At 36.9% G+C, this 17,717-nt stretch overlaps 1 protein-coding gene across 1 annotated transcript in view; it reads left to right on the top strand.

Annotated features, from left to right (window-relative positions):
- Positions 1-2,874: 2,874 nt before the first annotated feature.
- Positions 2,875-17,717, top strand: part of LOC149795972 (uncharacterized) — a 71,468-nt gene continuing 56,625 nt past the window's right edge. The window contains exons 1-3 of the mRNA XM_089965892.1: positions 2,875-3,678; positions 7,604-7,876; positions 15,877-16,007. Coding sequence (XP_089822018.1) covers positions 3,627-3,678; positions 7,604-7,876; positions 15,877-16,007 — 456 coding nt within the window. The 5' untranslated portion in view covers positions 2,875-3,626. The remainder of the gene's footprint in view (positions 3,679-7,603; positions 7,877-15,876; positions 16,008-17,717) is intronic.

Genomic DNA, 17,717 nt, shown 5'->3' on the forward strand with positions numbered 1-17,717 from the left:
TGGGTAAACTCTGTTAGCAAGCATCTGCAGTCTGTTCAGGATGACGCGTGCGAAAACTTTGCCCACGATGCTGAGAAGTGATATGCCCCTGTAGTTGTTGCAGTCGCTTCTGTCGCCCTTGTTCTTGCACAGGGTTACAATGTTAGCATCTCTCATGTCCTGAGGCACTGCACCCTTGTCCCAGCACTGGAAGAGGAGGTCATGCAGGCGTGTGAGCAGCACGCTACATCCACACTTGATGATTTCTGCTGTGATGCCATCCTTCCCTGGAGCTTTACCAAGGGGCAGTTTCTCTAAGGCCTTCTTTAGTTCATCTACAGTAGTTTTCTCATCCAGTTCGGCCATGAGAGGGAGGTTTTCAATGGTGTTGAGGGCCTCATTGGTCACATGGTTTTCTTTGGAGTACAGTTCGGAGTAGTATTCCACCCAACGCTCCATCTGCTTGCTCTTGTTGTGGATGGTATCATCTGTGGCAGACTTCAGTGGTGCTGTCTGTTTCTTCGTGGGACCCATTGCTTTCTTTATGCCATCGTACATGCCTCTGATGTTTCCAATATCTGCTGCTGACTGGATACTCTAACAGAGCTGAAGCCAGTATTCATTTGCACACTGCCGTGCTAATCTCTGCACTTTGCTTCTGGTAGACCTGTATGCCTGTAGTGTCTTCTGACAGGGGATCACTTGTATTGCAGGTGAGCACTGCGACGCTCTTCTATGGCCGGCATGAGTGTGGCAGAGTTAGCCTCAAACCAGTCATTGTTCTTTGATTTCTTCTTTCCAAAGATCCATGTGGCTGTGCTGTATACAGTCTCTCTGATGTAATCCCATCTTTCTTTGGCACTGCCATTGGGGAGTTCTGAGCCAAACGTCTTGGAAAGAGCATATGTGAATTCCTCAGCCTTGTCTGGATATGATGTCTTGCTCACATCAATGCGTGGTTGACCCTCTTGCCTAGAGCGGTGGATCTTCCTTGGATGATGCTTCCTTTTGCAGCACACCAGTGAGTGGTCAGTGTTGCAGTCAGCACTGTGGAAGGTACGGGTAAGAAGCATACCCTTCATGGCTGACCGTCTTGTAATGATCAAGTCCAGCTGGTGCCAGTGTTTAGACCGGGGATGCCTCCAAGACACTTTGTGCTGTGGCTTTGTCTGAAAGAATGAATTGGTGATGCTGAGTTTGTGGTACGAGCACATCTCTAGAAGGCGCTGCCCATTCTCATTCATCTTCCCAATGCCAAACTTGCCAAGACAGGAGGGCCAAGAGTCATGATCGGCACCCACCCTAGCACTGAAGTCGCCCAGCAAAATCAAGTTCTCTTCCTTGGGAATTTTGTCAATGAGCGAGTTTAACTCATCATAAAACTCATCCTTGGTATCTGTGGCAGATCTTAGTGTGGAAGCGTAAACACTGATCAGGTTGACAGGCCCGTTTGTGGTGTAGAGGTGGAGGGATAGCAGTCTTTCATTTCCTTGTTGGCAGGGTTCTATCATTCCCAGCAGAGTGTTCCTGACAGTGAATCCATCACCAAACTTTCTGGGTTCATCTGCACTCTTTCCTTGCCAGAAGAATGTGTAGTTCTTTTCTCTGAGGGACCCAGAATCTGGTAGTCGTGTCTCCTGTAGTGAGGCGATGTCGACCTGGAGCCTTGCAAGTTCGTCGTTGATGACTGAAGTCTTACGAACATCACTGATTGTCTGGAGATTATCTGAAAGCCCAGTCAGCATGGTCCGGACATTCTAGGTACCTAGCTTGAGGATTGAAGTCTTCTTTTTTATTTTTATTTTGTTATTTCTTGGTGCAATAGTTGCAGTCCGCTTGTCAGGTACTCGCGTACCTTAAGCCTTACGCACCCAGCAAGGCAGGCGAACTGTGGTGGGACGGCACCTTATTGACTGGGTGACCACCCAAGGATAACGAGCCCCATCTGCCTGAAGCATCTGGTTTTGAGGCGCCAAAAACTCGCCTGTCATCCCTTCTCCAGTCAGTTTAAACAGGTTCCACCACTCGTGAAGGCCTGGAACTGGATTTGGTTGTCAGAGGCTCTAATAGAAGCAAGCCATTGGGAGATTTCCAAGGGAAGTGGGTGCTTATCTCCCACAACCGCCCCCGGTGATGACAACCCTTGAAACCCAAAACTATATTATAAATTAATATATAATACAGATATCCATAATAGAATTACAAATATACACCAAATAAAAAAATGGAAAGTGCTATCCCTGGGTTCTACAGAAAAATGCTGGATAATACTGACATAATGTTTTTTTATAAATAAGAACAAATACAGATCTTAATTCATACTCTACAGAGATTTGAACCTGGGTCTATGGGAAAACAGTACCCATCTCAATGTCTCTAAGAACTGACCCCCATACCATACTGACCATGTGCACATCACCAAAGTACTATGTTACAGAGTCAGTGGTAGAAGCATCCAAGCATAGCAGACAAGCCCACATATCGACCTAGTAATTAATGCTTATTTATATATAGTCATTATAGATCATTGAGACAGAAACTAAGGTATATTAAAATAATTATATAGAAACCTGACAGAAAACATTCTGGAATGGAAACATTTGACACTGTCACAATTATTCTGATATGTTACAAAATATGGCTGCTGGACTGCTGTTACTAGCATTAGAAAAACATTACAAAAACCTCTGTGAAGACTGCTGAATGGAGTTTGACCAATATAAAATACAATTTTTCATGGATAATAATAATAATAATAATAATAATAATAATAATAATAATAACAATAATAATGAGGACATTATATAGCACCTAATCTTTAGAAGTTCTAAGCACTTTGCACATTAGACAACACTTATAACATAAAAAACATATAATGATATGATTACAAAAAACAAACACCATGAAATTAGAAAACTTAAAAACATGCTGACAATATTTAAGGTAGGAAACATTATTAGGTCTTTAAGTTTGTTCTTGCAGTCAGAATAAGTGAGTTTTAAGAGCACTCTTGAATGGGATTGCTGTCTTTGTATCTAAGTTCAGTGGGCAATTCATTCCACATTGCTGGGCCCTGGTTTACAAAAGAATGACGTCCATATGACTTTGTTTTCATAGTGGGAATAATGAGTATACAATTGTCAGAAGAGGAGCGTAAGTATCTTGCTGGTGTGTACACATGGGTGATGTTGGATGCCTCAGGTTTATATAAATGATTCTGTCTATTCATCTAATATGGCTGCTGTTATTAAAAATAGAAATGCTTTAATTGTATGAATCAGAACAACCCTGATTTCTTGTCCAAGTACCCTTTAGATTGGATAGATGATAGATGTCAGCCAGGTGAGTGATCTCAGCCCCAATTGGGCCTCCTCTTTAGAAATTAGCATGAATCCTGCAATTACTTCTCCAAGAACAGGTGCTTATTTTTGGAAATTCTCATTATTATATTTACTTAGGAGTTCACTTGGGTTAAATGATAATCCGTAATTAATGAAGGATGTGTTATCCAGTCGCTACAAAATGCTAAAGTTCTGTCCAGTGTATATGCAGATTAACTAATTCTTTTTTTCTTCAATCCTTTCCAGGAATAAATCCAGTTAGTCCATGAGATGTTTATGGAGACTGCTTTTCGTTCCAAATAAAAGATGCCCTGGGTCATTTTCATCCTGACTGTACTTCACACTGGAATAACTTCAGGTGAGATGCTGTTGCCGAATGTCAATATGTGTACACTTAACAGTTATTGATTTGATTTTTCTTTTAATTTTGTTTAAAACAAAAGAACAGTTTTCCAAGTTTGAAGATGTGAAAATAATGTTATGGCTTACAAATAATAGCTATAGTTTTAGAACATGTACCTTGACCAAATTTTGTGGCTGTTTTCATGTTTGCTGATGTCTGCACCACAAAGATGTAAATGCCTGGACCATGCTTAAGCCATTTCTGTGATACTGCCTGACCTGGAGAAGCCTCAGATTTTCTTGGTACTAGAAAAGTTAAAGATGTGACTGGTTTCTCAGTTGCAGAGGTGGCTTACATGTCACTTCTGCTCTTTGTCTGGTTGCAGACTTCATAGCACTTTTTTCATACAAATGGCTACTCCATGAAATTCTGCATTACAAGTCTTATATATTGCATGACACCCAGCTTTTCCAAGAATGACAATCCTGTAAAGTAGAGCCAGATATAAGCTTGTTTTCTTCCAGGCATTGCACAAACAATAAAAGAGATTTACATATTCCAAGGACTGAGAGATCAGCAAAGGCTTTTCATATTAAGGGTATCTGATCAAATGAACCTGCAGCTTATAGAGGTTATGTCTGCAGACATAACCTGTATAAGCTGCAGGTTCATTTGATCAGATACCCTTAATATGAAAAGCCTTTGCTGATCTCTCAGTCCTTGGAATATGTAAAAATCCATGCTTTATACTTTAATGCTGGTGTGTTAAGAAGCCATATAATCATTTATTCTTAAACCTACTTTTAAAAAACATGAAGTGAGAAGCCCAGTCTCAGGCTGTATTTAGCCTTTACAGTGAATTATAGAATTACATGTTCAAACTTCAATCACACAATTGAAAATTACAATTATTTTAGTAAATCCTAGCATCTTACATGTGTCTGTTTAGACTTTAGAGTTTCAGTTTGAATGTTTTGCTTATTTAATGTTCAAACACATGATTAAAATTATTCAAACACATTCAAAATGTGTTTATTTAGACTCATATTTCAAATGTAAGACATTTTAAAGCCATTTACAAGTGATTTAGGTCACACAATCTGTGTAGTTTATCATCATATGTTAAAAAAAAGAAAAAACATTTGAATAATATTATAAATAATTTTTTTTGGGGGGGGGATGTAAATCATGATTTAAATGAATATTACTCCTTTGAATTGGATCAAACAAGCCTACTCTTGAATAATAAATAATGACCGTTGGGTTTACATGAAAAGTGTTACATGAAAACTGGTGTTTTATGCAAAATATCTTCATAAATGATTGTCTCTTAGCTCAAGGTAAGAACCTTTTCCTAATGGTCTAAAATGTAAAATTTTCTTTGACTTTATCAATGTTCAAGCTGGAATAAAAAAGGTGTGTGACTCCAGCCCTCAATCAAGGGTACAGAGTATGTGAAATTTTTAAAAACAGGCATTTAATTGTATGTTACTGAATGTGGGACTATATATATATATATCAGCTACCAGCTTTAAAATAGCTCCTTAATACATAGCTGATGTTATTAACTTTACAAAAATTTAAATGTACGCAAATGGTAGAAACTTCATATTCTCTACAGTGGAATTAACTTGATTTTATCCATTGGATGGCATATATCATGGGTAAGCAACAGTTTGGTCTGTTTGATCCCTGAAAATCCAAAAGTGTGCAGATATGAATTCATATCACTTGTTACTGGATAACTAATCTTACTTTAAATAACGTATTTATCTGATTCCAGTGTTGATGAACATCTCCGTCTTTCTTCTGCAAACATGCCTTTGTCTTGGGGGGGGGGGGGGAGCGGGAGGTCATGGTTCGGTTCTGGACTGCACAATGAGTAACATGTTATTGACAAATATGAACTGGGTGCATATTGAAGACTCTAGACTTGAGGGCAATTCATTGGTTCCAGGTCATTGCATCCTTTTGTACCTAATCCCAGCTTAAACACTGCTAATTGGTCAATATTGTCTAGAGTCAGTCATGCCATGCTAATGCCTACATACTGAACTATAGAACATATGGTAGCATTTCAGTTCCAGAAAGGCAAGTGTTCTAGACAATTTGGAAGTTGACTATAAATATTCATGAAATTTGGTGAGGGGATGCATATTGATGATTCCAACAAAATCATGAGAAAAGAAGCTAATGTGACCTATATTTTATGCTTCACTGACACTGAGTAAATTTTGTTATAGTTAATTTATCATGCTCCATTCATGCCAGAATCATCAAAGTAGCCAATTGAATGCATCTTTCTTAGCACAAATTTGCATAGCAAACAGTCACAGTGACTCAATTTCATATTTTTCTGGTTTAGGTTGTTTTTGTGTATGCCTCATAACCAGATAAGTTTTATGCACCCAATTAATATAATGTTATTTAAATAGATTCCTGAAACTTGGGATGCAGCTTATAAAATCCACACCCACATAACATAAGTAAGTCATTGTGACCCATGTTTCATACTTTCATGACTTGGAATCATCAAACCATGCATTTACCAAAGCTTTACAACAAAAAAGGTCAATTTGACCCAAATTACACAATTTACTGGATTATATTAAGATATTTACATTTAGCTAATGATCACATAGGTGTTAACATTATCTAATACTTCTGTACTTGGAACCGCTCCGGTGGCCTAGTGGTTAGAGCGTCCGCCCCGGATGCGGGAGGTCGTGGGTTCGATCCCCGGCTGAGTCATACCAAAGACTTACAAAAATGGTACTAACAGCTGCCTCGCTTGACGCTCAACATTAAGAGGTTAGTGTTAGGACTGGTCGGCCCAGTGTCAGGATAATGTGACTGGGTGGGACATCATGCTACATGTCTGCGGCATGATGCCTCAGTGCTAGACATCACTATAAACTGCCACATTGCAGACATCGTAGCGATATGACTGAAAAATTGTTAAAGCTACATTAAAAATCCAAATCACACAAATCACACTGTACTTGGAATCATAAAATTTGGAGTGTGGATGCATTTTGTAAATTTATACACCCTCATCTACAAGCAGGTCACTGTGACCCATGTTTCATGTCTCATAGAATGATTAAATTGCATTTTTATTGTTCACGTTTGAAACACTAATCTGTATGATTGTCTGTTAGCACCAAACCTATACCCAGAAACTCACTGTCACCTATATGCAACATTTTACTGGCTTGTATTAAGTTTTGCATTTTGCTAAGGACCAAATAATAATAATAATAATAATAATGACCTTATTTAAAAAGGCTAACACAATTAGCTAAGAACTAATCTACCTTGAGGCCCTCGTACAAAGGAATTTATTTATTTTAGCTGCATCTCTGAAGCCACTGGATATATTGGGTTTGGAAGAAGGAAATAGAGTGGGCATTTCTAATCTCAACTGGAATACCATTCCAGAGCAGAGTTCCAGAGCATTGGAAACATTTTTTAAATAACTCTTTTTTTGGTTTGAGAATTTTATACTGTTTGTTAGACATGGATAGCAGGTGGGGAGTATTGCCAGGTAGCCTATACTGGAATATGTGATTGTAAATATTCAGAAGCACTATTATTGGATATCCTGTACATTAATTTGGCTAAATTTTCTCAAATGGATTTGGTCTTTAATAGTCTTATTTTTAACTTACCAGCTAAATGTTCCTTGCTTTGTTTCTGGGTTGATATTAGCCCAAATGCTCTTTTCTGAAGATGTGCCAGCTTTGCTATGTTTTTATCATTTGAATCACCCCATACTGTATTACAACAGTCTAAATAGGGTTGTAATGTAACTGTTATAAAATAGTTTTCTGTGCCTTTCAGGGAGAAAATGAACATTAGTTTTCCCTTTAACAATTTTAGGCCAAGTTTAAATGAATGTTCAAACTGTTTATTACTGTGGTCTTTTCTTCATTTGCAGGGAATATTGCAATAACTCCCAAAGTCCCAGAGGTTAACCAGACAGCGACAATTTCATGTTTTATACCTGCACCAAGATTTTGGTATCTACCTCCAGGTCTAGTACTATGCAGCAATGTAGAATGTAACCCAGATGCATATGGTAGCTACACATTCAAGGCAGATTCTAGCAAGACAGAATTTATTTTGCAATCTTTGAATAGAACAAGAGATGAAAGAATGTGGACATGTCAACAAGGAAGCAACAATTACAGCATCAGTCTGCTGATTTATAGTAAGTTGATTTCATCATGCACTCTTTCATTGTAATCTCACAGAGTAGACTTACAGTATGGCCCTCTGTTGTCTCCTTTTCTGTCTATAATTACTTGATGCCACCCTTTAGGCCATATTTCTAACCTGATTATTTCTTTAATATAAGAGTATATCATCAAAGTCATGTATAAGTTAAAGAAGGAGTGAGATCTGCATATACCTATGAGGTAATCTTGAATATGATTGGCTGACTTTGTTATTATTCCACAGGTTACTTTTCTTGTCTCATTTGGGTCAGACTTAAAATATGTAATCAAAATGTCAGAAATGTTTGATAATTATAAAGTGCCACATAGATAAATTAAGTGATTTTGCATCCTGTTAGCTGACCAAATGTTAAAACTCTATAGGCCATATTTCTGATCTCATTTTGCTAATTCCTTGGAACAGTCTTATATCATCATTATCTTTAAGAGCAATTAGTGATCTTGCATCTGACTGGTTGTACTTTCCAACACTATGTCTAGCCCTGTTTATGAACAGATTTTAATACAAGTTATTAAATAAACTTATATCAGTAAGATGTTGTTTGCAGTACTTTCTTCCAATATTTATGAGGTAATCTTGTACTAGATTAGCTGAGTTTGTTGCAACTGGAGAATTAAGATTTTGTGTGGTAAATAAGTTTATATCTACAAGGTGTTGGATGAGTTCTATAAAAAGTGAAATCCGTTCATATTTATGAGGTGATCATAGATCTGATTGGTTGAGCTAGAAACTTCGCTAAAGACTCTGTTTTTCATCCACTTTTGATAAAACATGGTATCATCACTGGTAACAATATATCAGCACAATCTTACATTATTTTGATAGTGAGCTTCATGCAGCTACATATTTTCTTTGGGATTTTATACTACTGACATTATATCAAAGCTGAGAGAGAGATTTTTTAGGACTACAGATGTTCGATTAGTAAAACTGTCAACTTTCAAGTTATATAAGTCAAGTGAGTAATGTCAGGTCTGCTTTTGATATACCATAAGGCAGGCCATATTTTGTTGCAAAGTCCATCCATCCATCTGTTACTAATTACATCTTTGCACAAACACTTAAGTTGTTCACCATCCACAGTTACCAAACTTTGTGGATAGCTTGCAAAGAACCACAGAAAATTTGGATTCAAGGCCTCAGTAAAGGCAGTAGTTTCCAAAACAACAACTCTGAGTTATCTGCCATCTTTAGTTACCAAATTTTTTGGATGACTTGTACTTTGGGTAAAAATAAACCATATCAATTTGGGGCCTAATGGTCATAGGTCAAGGCCATTGGCTGATAAAGAAAATGGCTTCCACACAATAATTTGAGTTCACCATCATCTGCAGTTACCAGCCTTTTCGGATAGCTTGCACTTGGGGTGATAAATAATCCTGTTGATATTTGAAACTCCAAAAGGTCAAATACCAAGATCACAGTGATTGAGAGAAATTGCTTTTTTGAACAATAACTTGAGTTCTCCATCATCAACAGTCATATACTATCATCATCATCTTCATCATCCTCTAGACTTCTAAGAATGGCTTTATTCTTTGGTTTAGGAAGATTGCTATTGTTTTCAGGTTCAAAAGGTCAGAGACAAAAGTCACTCTGACAAAGAAGAAAACTGTTTTGTTCATTAACTTGAGTTAAGAAAGAAGTGTCGATTTTTGGACTCAACATGTCAAGTTTGAATATTACTATGGCATAAATAATATAGCTGATTTCCAAACAATAACATCAGTTCTCCATTACACACTTCAATGACACCTTGTAGATAGCTTACTCTTGGTATAAATAAGAAGCCAATTTACCTTCATGTCAAAACATCCAAGAAGAAGATCACTTAACCTGGAAGAAGAAAAATTGTATCTGAACAGTAATATTAAGTCTACATCACAGACATGGACCAAACTTTGTGAATGGCTTGCATGTAAAGAAGCCTGTTAATTTCAATATCAGAAAGTTAGAGGTCACAGTCACTTTGACAGAAGAAAGAAAATGGTTTTTGTAGTAAGCATTTCAGTTACCTACATAGAGGGCTGTTACTCATAGGTGGGCATCTAATGTACCATTTGCCATACTTCTGTTTCTATTTTGTCTGTCACAGAGTTCATTTTTTATCCTATCCATTAACTCCACCACTTATGTAATCAAGCACTAAGATAGCTGTCAGACATGTCTCGTCAGACATATATATTAGCTTGGCAATTTATCCGCCCCTTCCAGATATCCAGTATTCCACAAATTATTACTATGTTTTGAAAAGCTGTCCATGTATTTATGTATACAAGTTTGACCTATAACTATGTATTAAAGCTGTCCAAGTATTTATGTATACAAGTTTGACCAATAACATTGCATAAAAGCTGTCCAAGTATTTATGTATACATGTTTGACCAATAACATTGCATAAAAGCTGTCCAAGTATTTATGTATACATGTTTGACCAAAAACATTGCATAAAAGCTGTCCAAGTATTTATGTATACATGTTTGAACAATAACATTGCATAAAAGCTGTCCAAGTATTTATGTATACATGTTTGACCAATAACATTGCATAAAAGCTGTCCAAATATTTATGTATACATGTTTGACCAATAACATTGCATAAAAGCTGTCCAAGTATTTATGTATACATGTTTGACCAATAACATTGCATAAAAGCTGTCCAAGTATTTATGCATACATGTTTGAACAATAACATTGCATAAAAGCTGTCCAAGTATTTATGCATACATGTTTGAACAATAACATTGCATAAAAGCTGTCCAAGTATTTATGCATACATGTTTGAACAATAACATTGCATAAAAGCTGTTCAAATATTTATGTATACAAGTTTGACCTATAACTTTGTATAAAGGAATGACAGCAAAAGTTTAGTGCTCAAACTAAAGTGAGTTCTTTTTGCATGAAATGAAGTTTCTTATCAAGCTTGTGAAAATCATGGGAATATTGAAGTCAGACAAATGGTAGGTATAGCTTTTATATATGCTTGGGTTCAGTATATAAAAATAATTTTTAATAATTTGCCTTTATCATACCTGTCATATTCCCAGACATGAGATCTAAACATTTTGTCAGCATTTGTGATAAAAAGTAGCATTATTCAACTCAAAATAAACTATTTTTTCATATGATCTTCTAGAAAACAGCTAGAAATTTTAATTTGAATAAAAGAAAATACAATGTCTTTCAAGCATTTAATGCACTTACAAACAAAAATTAGTTTGTACAGTTAGCACAATCATGTATAATTACCACACAAATACACTCACATATGCACACTGACTCACATAATCACAATCACACAAATATTTAATAAATTTTACAATGGTTCCATCTTTGAAATCCATTGGACAGCGGAATATAGTCTTAACTAGATATGGTCTCTGCTGCTTCAAATTGCTCAGTAGGGCGGTTTGAAGGCAATTCAAGTGTCATTTGTGTTCTCCTTTGCACTCATTAGAGACCAGAAGGTACAGCTGTTCAAACGTCCCTGCTTGATTCTCAGAGTGAGCAATAACTTTTGCCCATTATCTCCACTTGGCACCACCAGTTGTCACTAGCTTTAGCTTCGCTACTGGACTGAACAACATTGTCCAGTTTATCCTCTGACAATCCAAGCCATTTTTGTGTTCTAGTTGACTCATCCAACATTCCTTATGGATTTATTGTGTATATTAATCATTCTGCTGCACTCTGTATTCATTCTTTTTACAGTTTCTGCCAAATTTAAGTGATTTTGTGACCTTCAGAGAGTTTGCCCTTTTAAGACCATGTAACACCATGCTGTTGATGGCATCTGCATCTGCAAGGTCCTTACGAGTTAGCACGACTTTGACCTTTTTTGCTTGTTCTATTTGTAATGGAGTTTGTTTTGCCAACATTTTAACATGCTGCATTGCTAATTTATGCTTTGTTTTTTGCTTCTTGTGTACTTTCATTAGAAAGATATGTTAAATACTTGAAATGCAACAGTTCAAAACATAGTCTAGAAGTTTGAATGTGACACTGACTTCATTTGTAAAGGGGAATTTAGTTATAAATATTAGTGAATTAGTAACTTCTTGGATTATTAATTTATGCTCTGCTTTCACTTCTTGTATCATTTCAGTAGAATGCCATTTAAATGCTTTTTATGCAACTTTAGAGCATGGAAGTCTACCGTGACTCTTGTTTTATTTATACTAAGTATACACCATACATGATATGCAGCATCTGTAATACATGGTCAGAGGAAGTCTGGGCAGCATCTGTACTACATGGTCAGAGGAAGTCTGGGCTACTGTATTAGCTTTTTAGTCACATACTGACTTGCTAATCTATGCTTTGTTCTCTTCCTGTGTTGTTTCAGGAGAAATGTTTACTAAATGTATGAAATACATGTTCAAAGTCATAGTCCATTTGGCACTGAAGGGAATGGAAGGATGGAATAAATCAAGGAAGACAATCTCCTGTTCTTTGTTGGTGATACCAATTGTTTGGAGAGTATTTCCCATTTTAGGCAGCCCAGATGGCATAAGTACCTCTACATGTCCGAGCCTGATCTTCGGGTCTATAAGTCATTGTGCATGAGGTTTATATCGGATCAGTTGGATACAACTCCTTATATCACTGCACCATTACTGTCCGTCCAGCCGTCATTGACCGGCCCACATGGGAGACCATTTGAGAAGATGGCCCAGCCAACTCTGACTCATTTGGGCAGTGTTCCCCAATTTTAGGCACCCCAGTGGATGTAAGTCCACCCACATGTCCAAGCACGGTATTTGAGCTTATGAGTCTGGATACATGGTGTTTGTATTGAATACATTGGATCTAATGCATAATAAAACTTCACCATTACCGGCCATACAGCCATCACTGGATCTCCAGGGGGACATCTGATGATCGACCTGTCTGCAACAAGGTGGAATCACAAGCTACAAACCTTCATCTCTCCAGTTCCAGACCCAAAAGCTTGGGCCATGGATGCACTGTCAATCATTTGGGAGGGATTGTAGGCATGTGCCTCCTCTTCCAGGGTGCTGATACTGAAAATAATCCAGATGTTATGGAGTCAGAATGGCAAAATGATTCTGATAGTCCCTTTCAGATGGGACCAGTCCTGGGTCACTGATCTACTTGTTACAGCAATAGATCTGCCCAGGAAGATTCCAGCCAATATGAATCTTCTCCAGCAACAATGATCACAGGTGGCCCTTCCCTGCCCGGACCATCCTCTTTTTGAAACACACTGAGACAAGTCGTGCTACACACAAATGCCTTTTTCTTTCGGTGTAAGCTGGAACAAAGGATATCACCCCTCAAGCCCACGCTTTGTGGCTGAAGTGGGTTGTAAGCTTGGTGTAATTTGATGTCTCACGAGATCAGAGTCGCCTCATGATGATTACTGATCAGAAGCTTTAATTCATCTCTGAGAGCCTCATGTTCAAATTCAAAGGCCTTCCTCTCAGAGATTTAGTATCACAGAGGCACAAACTTCAATCTGGTAGGTCCAGTGGTGGCAACACAGATGGCCACCAGACTCAACTAAACTAGATCAGTCAACACAGCCTCTTAGCTTCACTGAATTTGGCAGTGAAATTTTGTAGGTAAGAAGATTTCAATATTCATCTTCTTAACCATATGTTAGGGTTACAGATCAAGCAATCCGAGACTGTGTTGCCGATGTAATTAAGAGAACGGGTTATCATTCACATGGGGAATCCAGCTATTCTTCCCTAGAAAGATACCCAAGGTAGAGGTCGGATGTTCAGCATCCCCTCCCTCCTATTACTTCTTCTCCTAACACAATGTGATTGGGAACATATTTGATTTGGACAAAGCAAACTTTTTCAGTAAATTACAATTCTCTGAGATTACTTACCCAATCATATTACTTAAACCCTCCCTACCACCCCACCACATGAACATCCTTGTTATTATCTCACTCACCTAAAAACTAGCGACAGCTGGCAGTGCCAAAGGAAGTTAATGGGCAAGAGTTATTGCCCTTTGTCTATTGAAATAGTCAGAAAAAGGTAAGTTTATTAGTGGGGCTGGATTAATGAGGTAGCAGCTTAATATTCCAAATGTAATGTGTTTGAGTAAGTATTCTCAGAGAAACATATTTTACTTAGACATTTGCTTTTTATGTACAAATTATGCATTTCACCTGCAGACTAGACATTTTACTAATAAATGAAATATACTTCACTTTTAAGTACAGTGTGAGCCATTTATTTTTGACGTGTCCATTTAAAGAAAACTTTGTGAAATGATTCCAACACATTAGTATAAAATAGCTCAAAAAGATAAATATTTGAATCTTTCTTGTGATTAATTAACCATTATGGGATAGCATGTTGTACGTTGTAAGATGTCTGTCTTCTGTCCATCATAAGATTCTTATTGCTACTCCCTCTAAACTACGTGGATACTACAAATGCACATTCATCCCAAGGTCCGATTGGTTCTATATAAATATGGTGCTTCCCATTTGATATGATTATTAACTTGCATGAAAGGTTCATGAACTGTATGTGAACTCAAAATGGTCATTTCTTGAAAACTGAATTCATGAACTGTTCATAACCCACACTTCACTAAATGTACTTGAAAAGTTCATGAGTTATTTGAAGTTCACATATCTGGTCATCAGTTCTTATGAATCATGCAAGAACAATGTCCCTAATGTATTATTCATGAACTGTTGATGACATGGCTGTTGTTTTGGGTTTAATTTAATGCCATTTCTCGTCACATGATAGCCGCTATACATGGTGGCCAGTATAACTGGTGGAGGAAGAACTGTAGAAAACCCCATTAAGAACCATCTACCCACAGGAAGCTACTGGAAAGCTTTCTCACACTGGTCTAGCCCAAGACCAAGAAAACATGCAGACAGTGATGAGATTGCAATGATCTGTAAAGGCAAACACTTCGGATCACTCAGCCATCCAGGGTCCCAAACTATTAATGAAAAAAAGTTTCTAACAATAAAAGAGTCATGACTGTTCATGAATAGATCCTATAAAAATTTGATGATTCAAGGAACTGACAAATTTATAGTAACATTTCCTCCTTAATCATGAAATAACTTTGGGGTAGTGGGAAGTTAAAACTGTAAAAATAAATGCAACATGTGTTAAAAGCAGTCTGTTTCACATTAAAATTAATTTCTAGCATGCACCAACTCACATGTAAATTAAGAGATGATATTCATTTGTTTCTACTCTCATATTAACACATTTTGTATGTTCTGTAATTCTTCAGTAAAATGTTTGAGAAATGCTGGGGCCCTTTTGCTTCAACAATTGCTCAAGCATGTTTAATTTTGAACAGCCGAAAAACTTCCTTTGAGTTTCTCATGATCTGACCAATTGTTTTCCTGAGAGATTGACTGCTAGTGGATAACTGATCTGTTATAAAGATCTTCATGGCCAATACATTAATCACTTTGCATTCATTGTTACCACTGAATTTCTTATCTCTGACTTCCACTGTTCCACCTAATCACCTGATTGATTTCAAACTGCTGCAGCAGTCACTATGTAATATTTACTCCATCGTTGCCATGATGATCACTTTTTTTTAAATACTTTTCTTGCTCAATCTGCTCCTCCATTTTTTTTTATACTTTTCCACATTTTTTATCTGAAATCTAATTTTATCAGCACAAACAACCTCACACAGAATCATAGATATTGTCTTAAATTAGTCTTTGCATAAAAGATTCACAATGACGGGACCAGAATGCAATTTTTGTGGCATGAAACCACAGATACTCATATTCTGCTGGGTGTAATAAACCATGTCTAAACTAAGTGCTCCAAGTGTTTCATTTCACTCTGCAGTTAAAGAACATATATAATTTGCTTTCACAAACTTACAATCATCATTTACCCAAGTGAGTGACATCAAGCCAACTTGGGCCTCTTGCTTGCTCTACTGCTTAAAGACTACAACGTATTCATGGGTTTGTTTTTCATTGAAGCTATTCCCCGAGGACTTGACTTAATTCAAACACCTGACACGAATGCTGATCTGGGCATGGCGTCCATTACTATTCAGTGTAGAACAACAAGCTGCACTTACCCAGAGCCATCCATAGAGTGGCTGTACCAAGTAAGTAACACTCTGAAAATAAAATGGAATGGGGTACTTACCAGTATGTGTTTTTTTTCTTCTCCAAATTAGCTTATCAGAAATGTTCATTTTAATGATGGTGTATGTGAGACCTGCATCAGTTAACCAAAACATCCAGAAGTTAGAGACTTTGAAATACTGGCTGAAGATCAGGCTCCATGCTGGACTCAAAGTTTAAGATGTAGTGGCTTTTCTTACATTTAGACTCTGAAATCACTGTCATTCCTCCTTACCCCAAGAGAAAGCTCTCCACAGTTTGATAAGAAAGAATGACAGTGATTGCAGATTCTTAGTGTTAAAGGTCAAACTATCCATGACTGTGAGAGGAAACATGGATCTGGACAATAGGTCAAGTTGCACAAACTTTGTATACGATTTGCACATGGAGTAAGGAAGAAACCTATTGCTTTCAGGTTCAAAATTTTAATGGTCCAAGTCACAATGACTAAAATAGGGAGAATAGTTTCGCAAAATGACTTCACTCCTCCTTCATCTGTTGTTACCAGTCATTGTGGAAGGCTTGGAAATGGTTTTAGAGCATATTTGACTTAGGTCAAAGGTCAAGGTTTCTGTGACTGAAAGATATGCTATATGTATTTTTAGATTAATTTAACATGGCATATCTCAACCAAACTTTGTTTATTTATTGCACTTGGAGTAAGGAGAAGGCTAATCATTTTATTTGCACAAGGTCAAAGGTCAAGGCCATTAACCGAAGGAAAAAATGGTTAGTACACAGTGAAATTAGTTCTGCATCACAGACCTCAACCAAACCATCTAGAAGACATGCACTTGGGGTACACAAATACACAAGTAAGCTGGTGATTTTGGGGTCAAAATGTTAAAGGTGAAGGCACTCTGAATGAGAGAGGAAATGTTTTTGTTTGTAAATGTTCATCATAGAGGAATATGAAACATGGGTCAGTCTTTTCATGTCCAGCTCACAGTACTCTTTGCAATATAATTTAGGATTGACAGTAAGCAAGTTATATTCATTAGAAGGATAATTTTTCTCCATGTAAGAAAGGTGAGTTCAGATTGAACACTTTACAAGATATACCTCATTTTTCTATAAAAATAGCAGTAATGCATTTTTCATTTGTTCAAAGCCTGTGAATGTATATTATCATTGTATCACAAATACAAAATAGAGTAAATAGTTTGTTGTTTTTTTTAAAAAAATATCATACTGATAATATGTAAAGTTATACAATTTCAGAAATTAAACATTCATCTCTCATTTTCAAAATATGTTGCTCTAGACAATAAAGCAAATTACACTAGTGTATATATGCATCATTTCTTGCAAATGAAATGAGTCTTTTATCTTCTCTGCAAATAATGAGATAGTGATGTTTACAGTGTAGGTACCAATGATGACATAGTGATACAGTGCTGTTTACAGTATAGGTACCAATGATGAGATAGTGATACAGTGATGTTTACCATATAGGTACCAATGATGATATAGTGATACAGTGATGTTTACAATATAGGTACCAATGATGAAAGAGTGATACAGTGCTGTTTACAATATATGTACCAATGATGGGATAGTGATACAGTGATGTTTACAATATATGTACCAATGATGAAAAAGTGATACAGTGCTGTTTATAATGTATGTACCAATGATGAGATAGTGATACAGTGCTGTTTGCAACATAGGTACCAATGATGAGATAGTGA

Source organism: Sinohyriopsis cumingii, chromosome 7 (genome assembly GCF_028554795.1).
Source record: "Sinohyriopsis cumingii isolate HCF-2022 chromosome 7, ASM2855479v2, whole genome shotgun sequence".
NCBI classification, from domain to species: Eukaryota; Metazoa; Mollusca; class Bivalvia; order Unionida; family Unionidae; genus Sinohyriopsis; species Sinohyriopsis cumingii.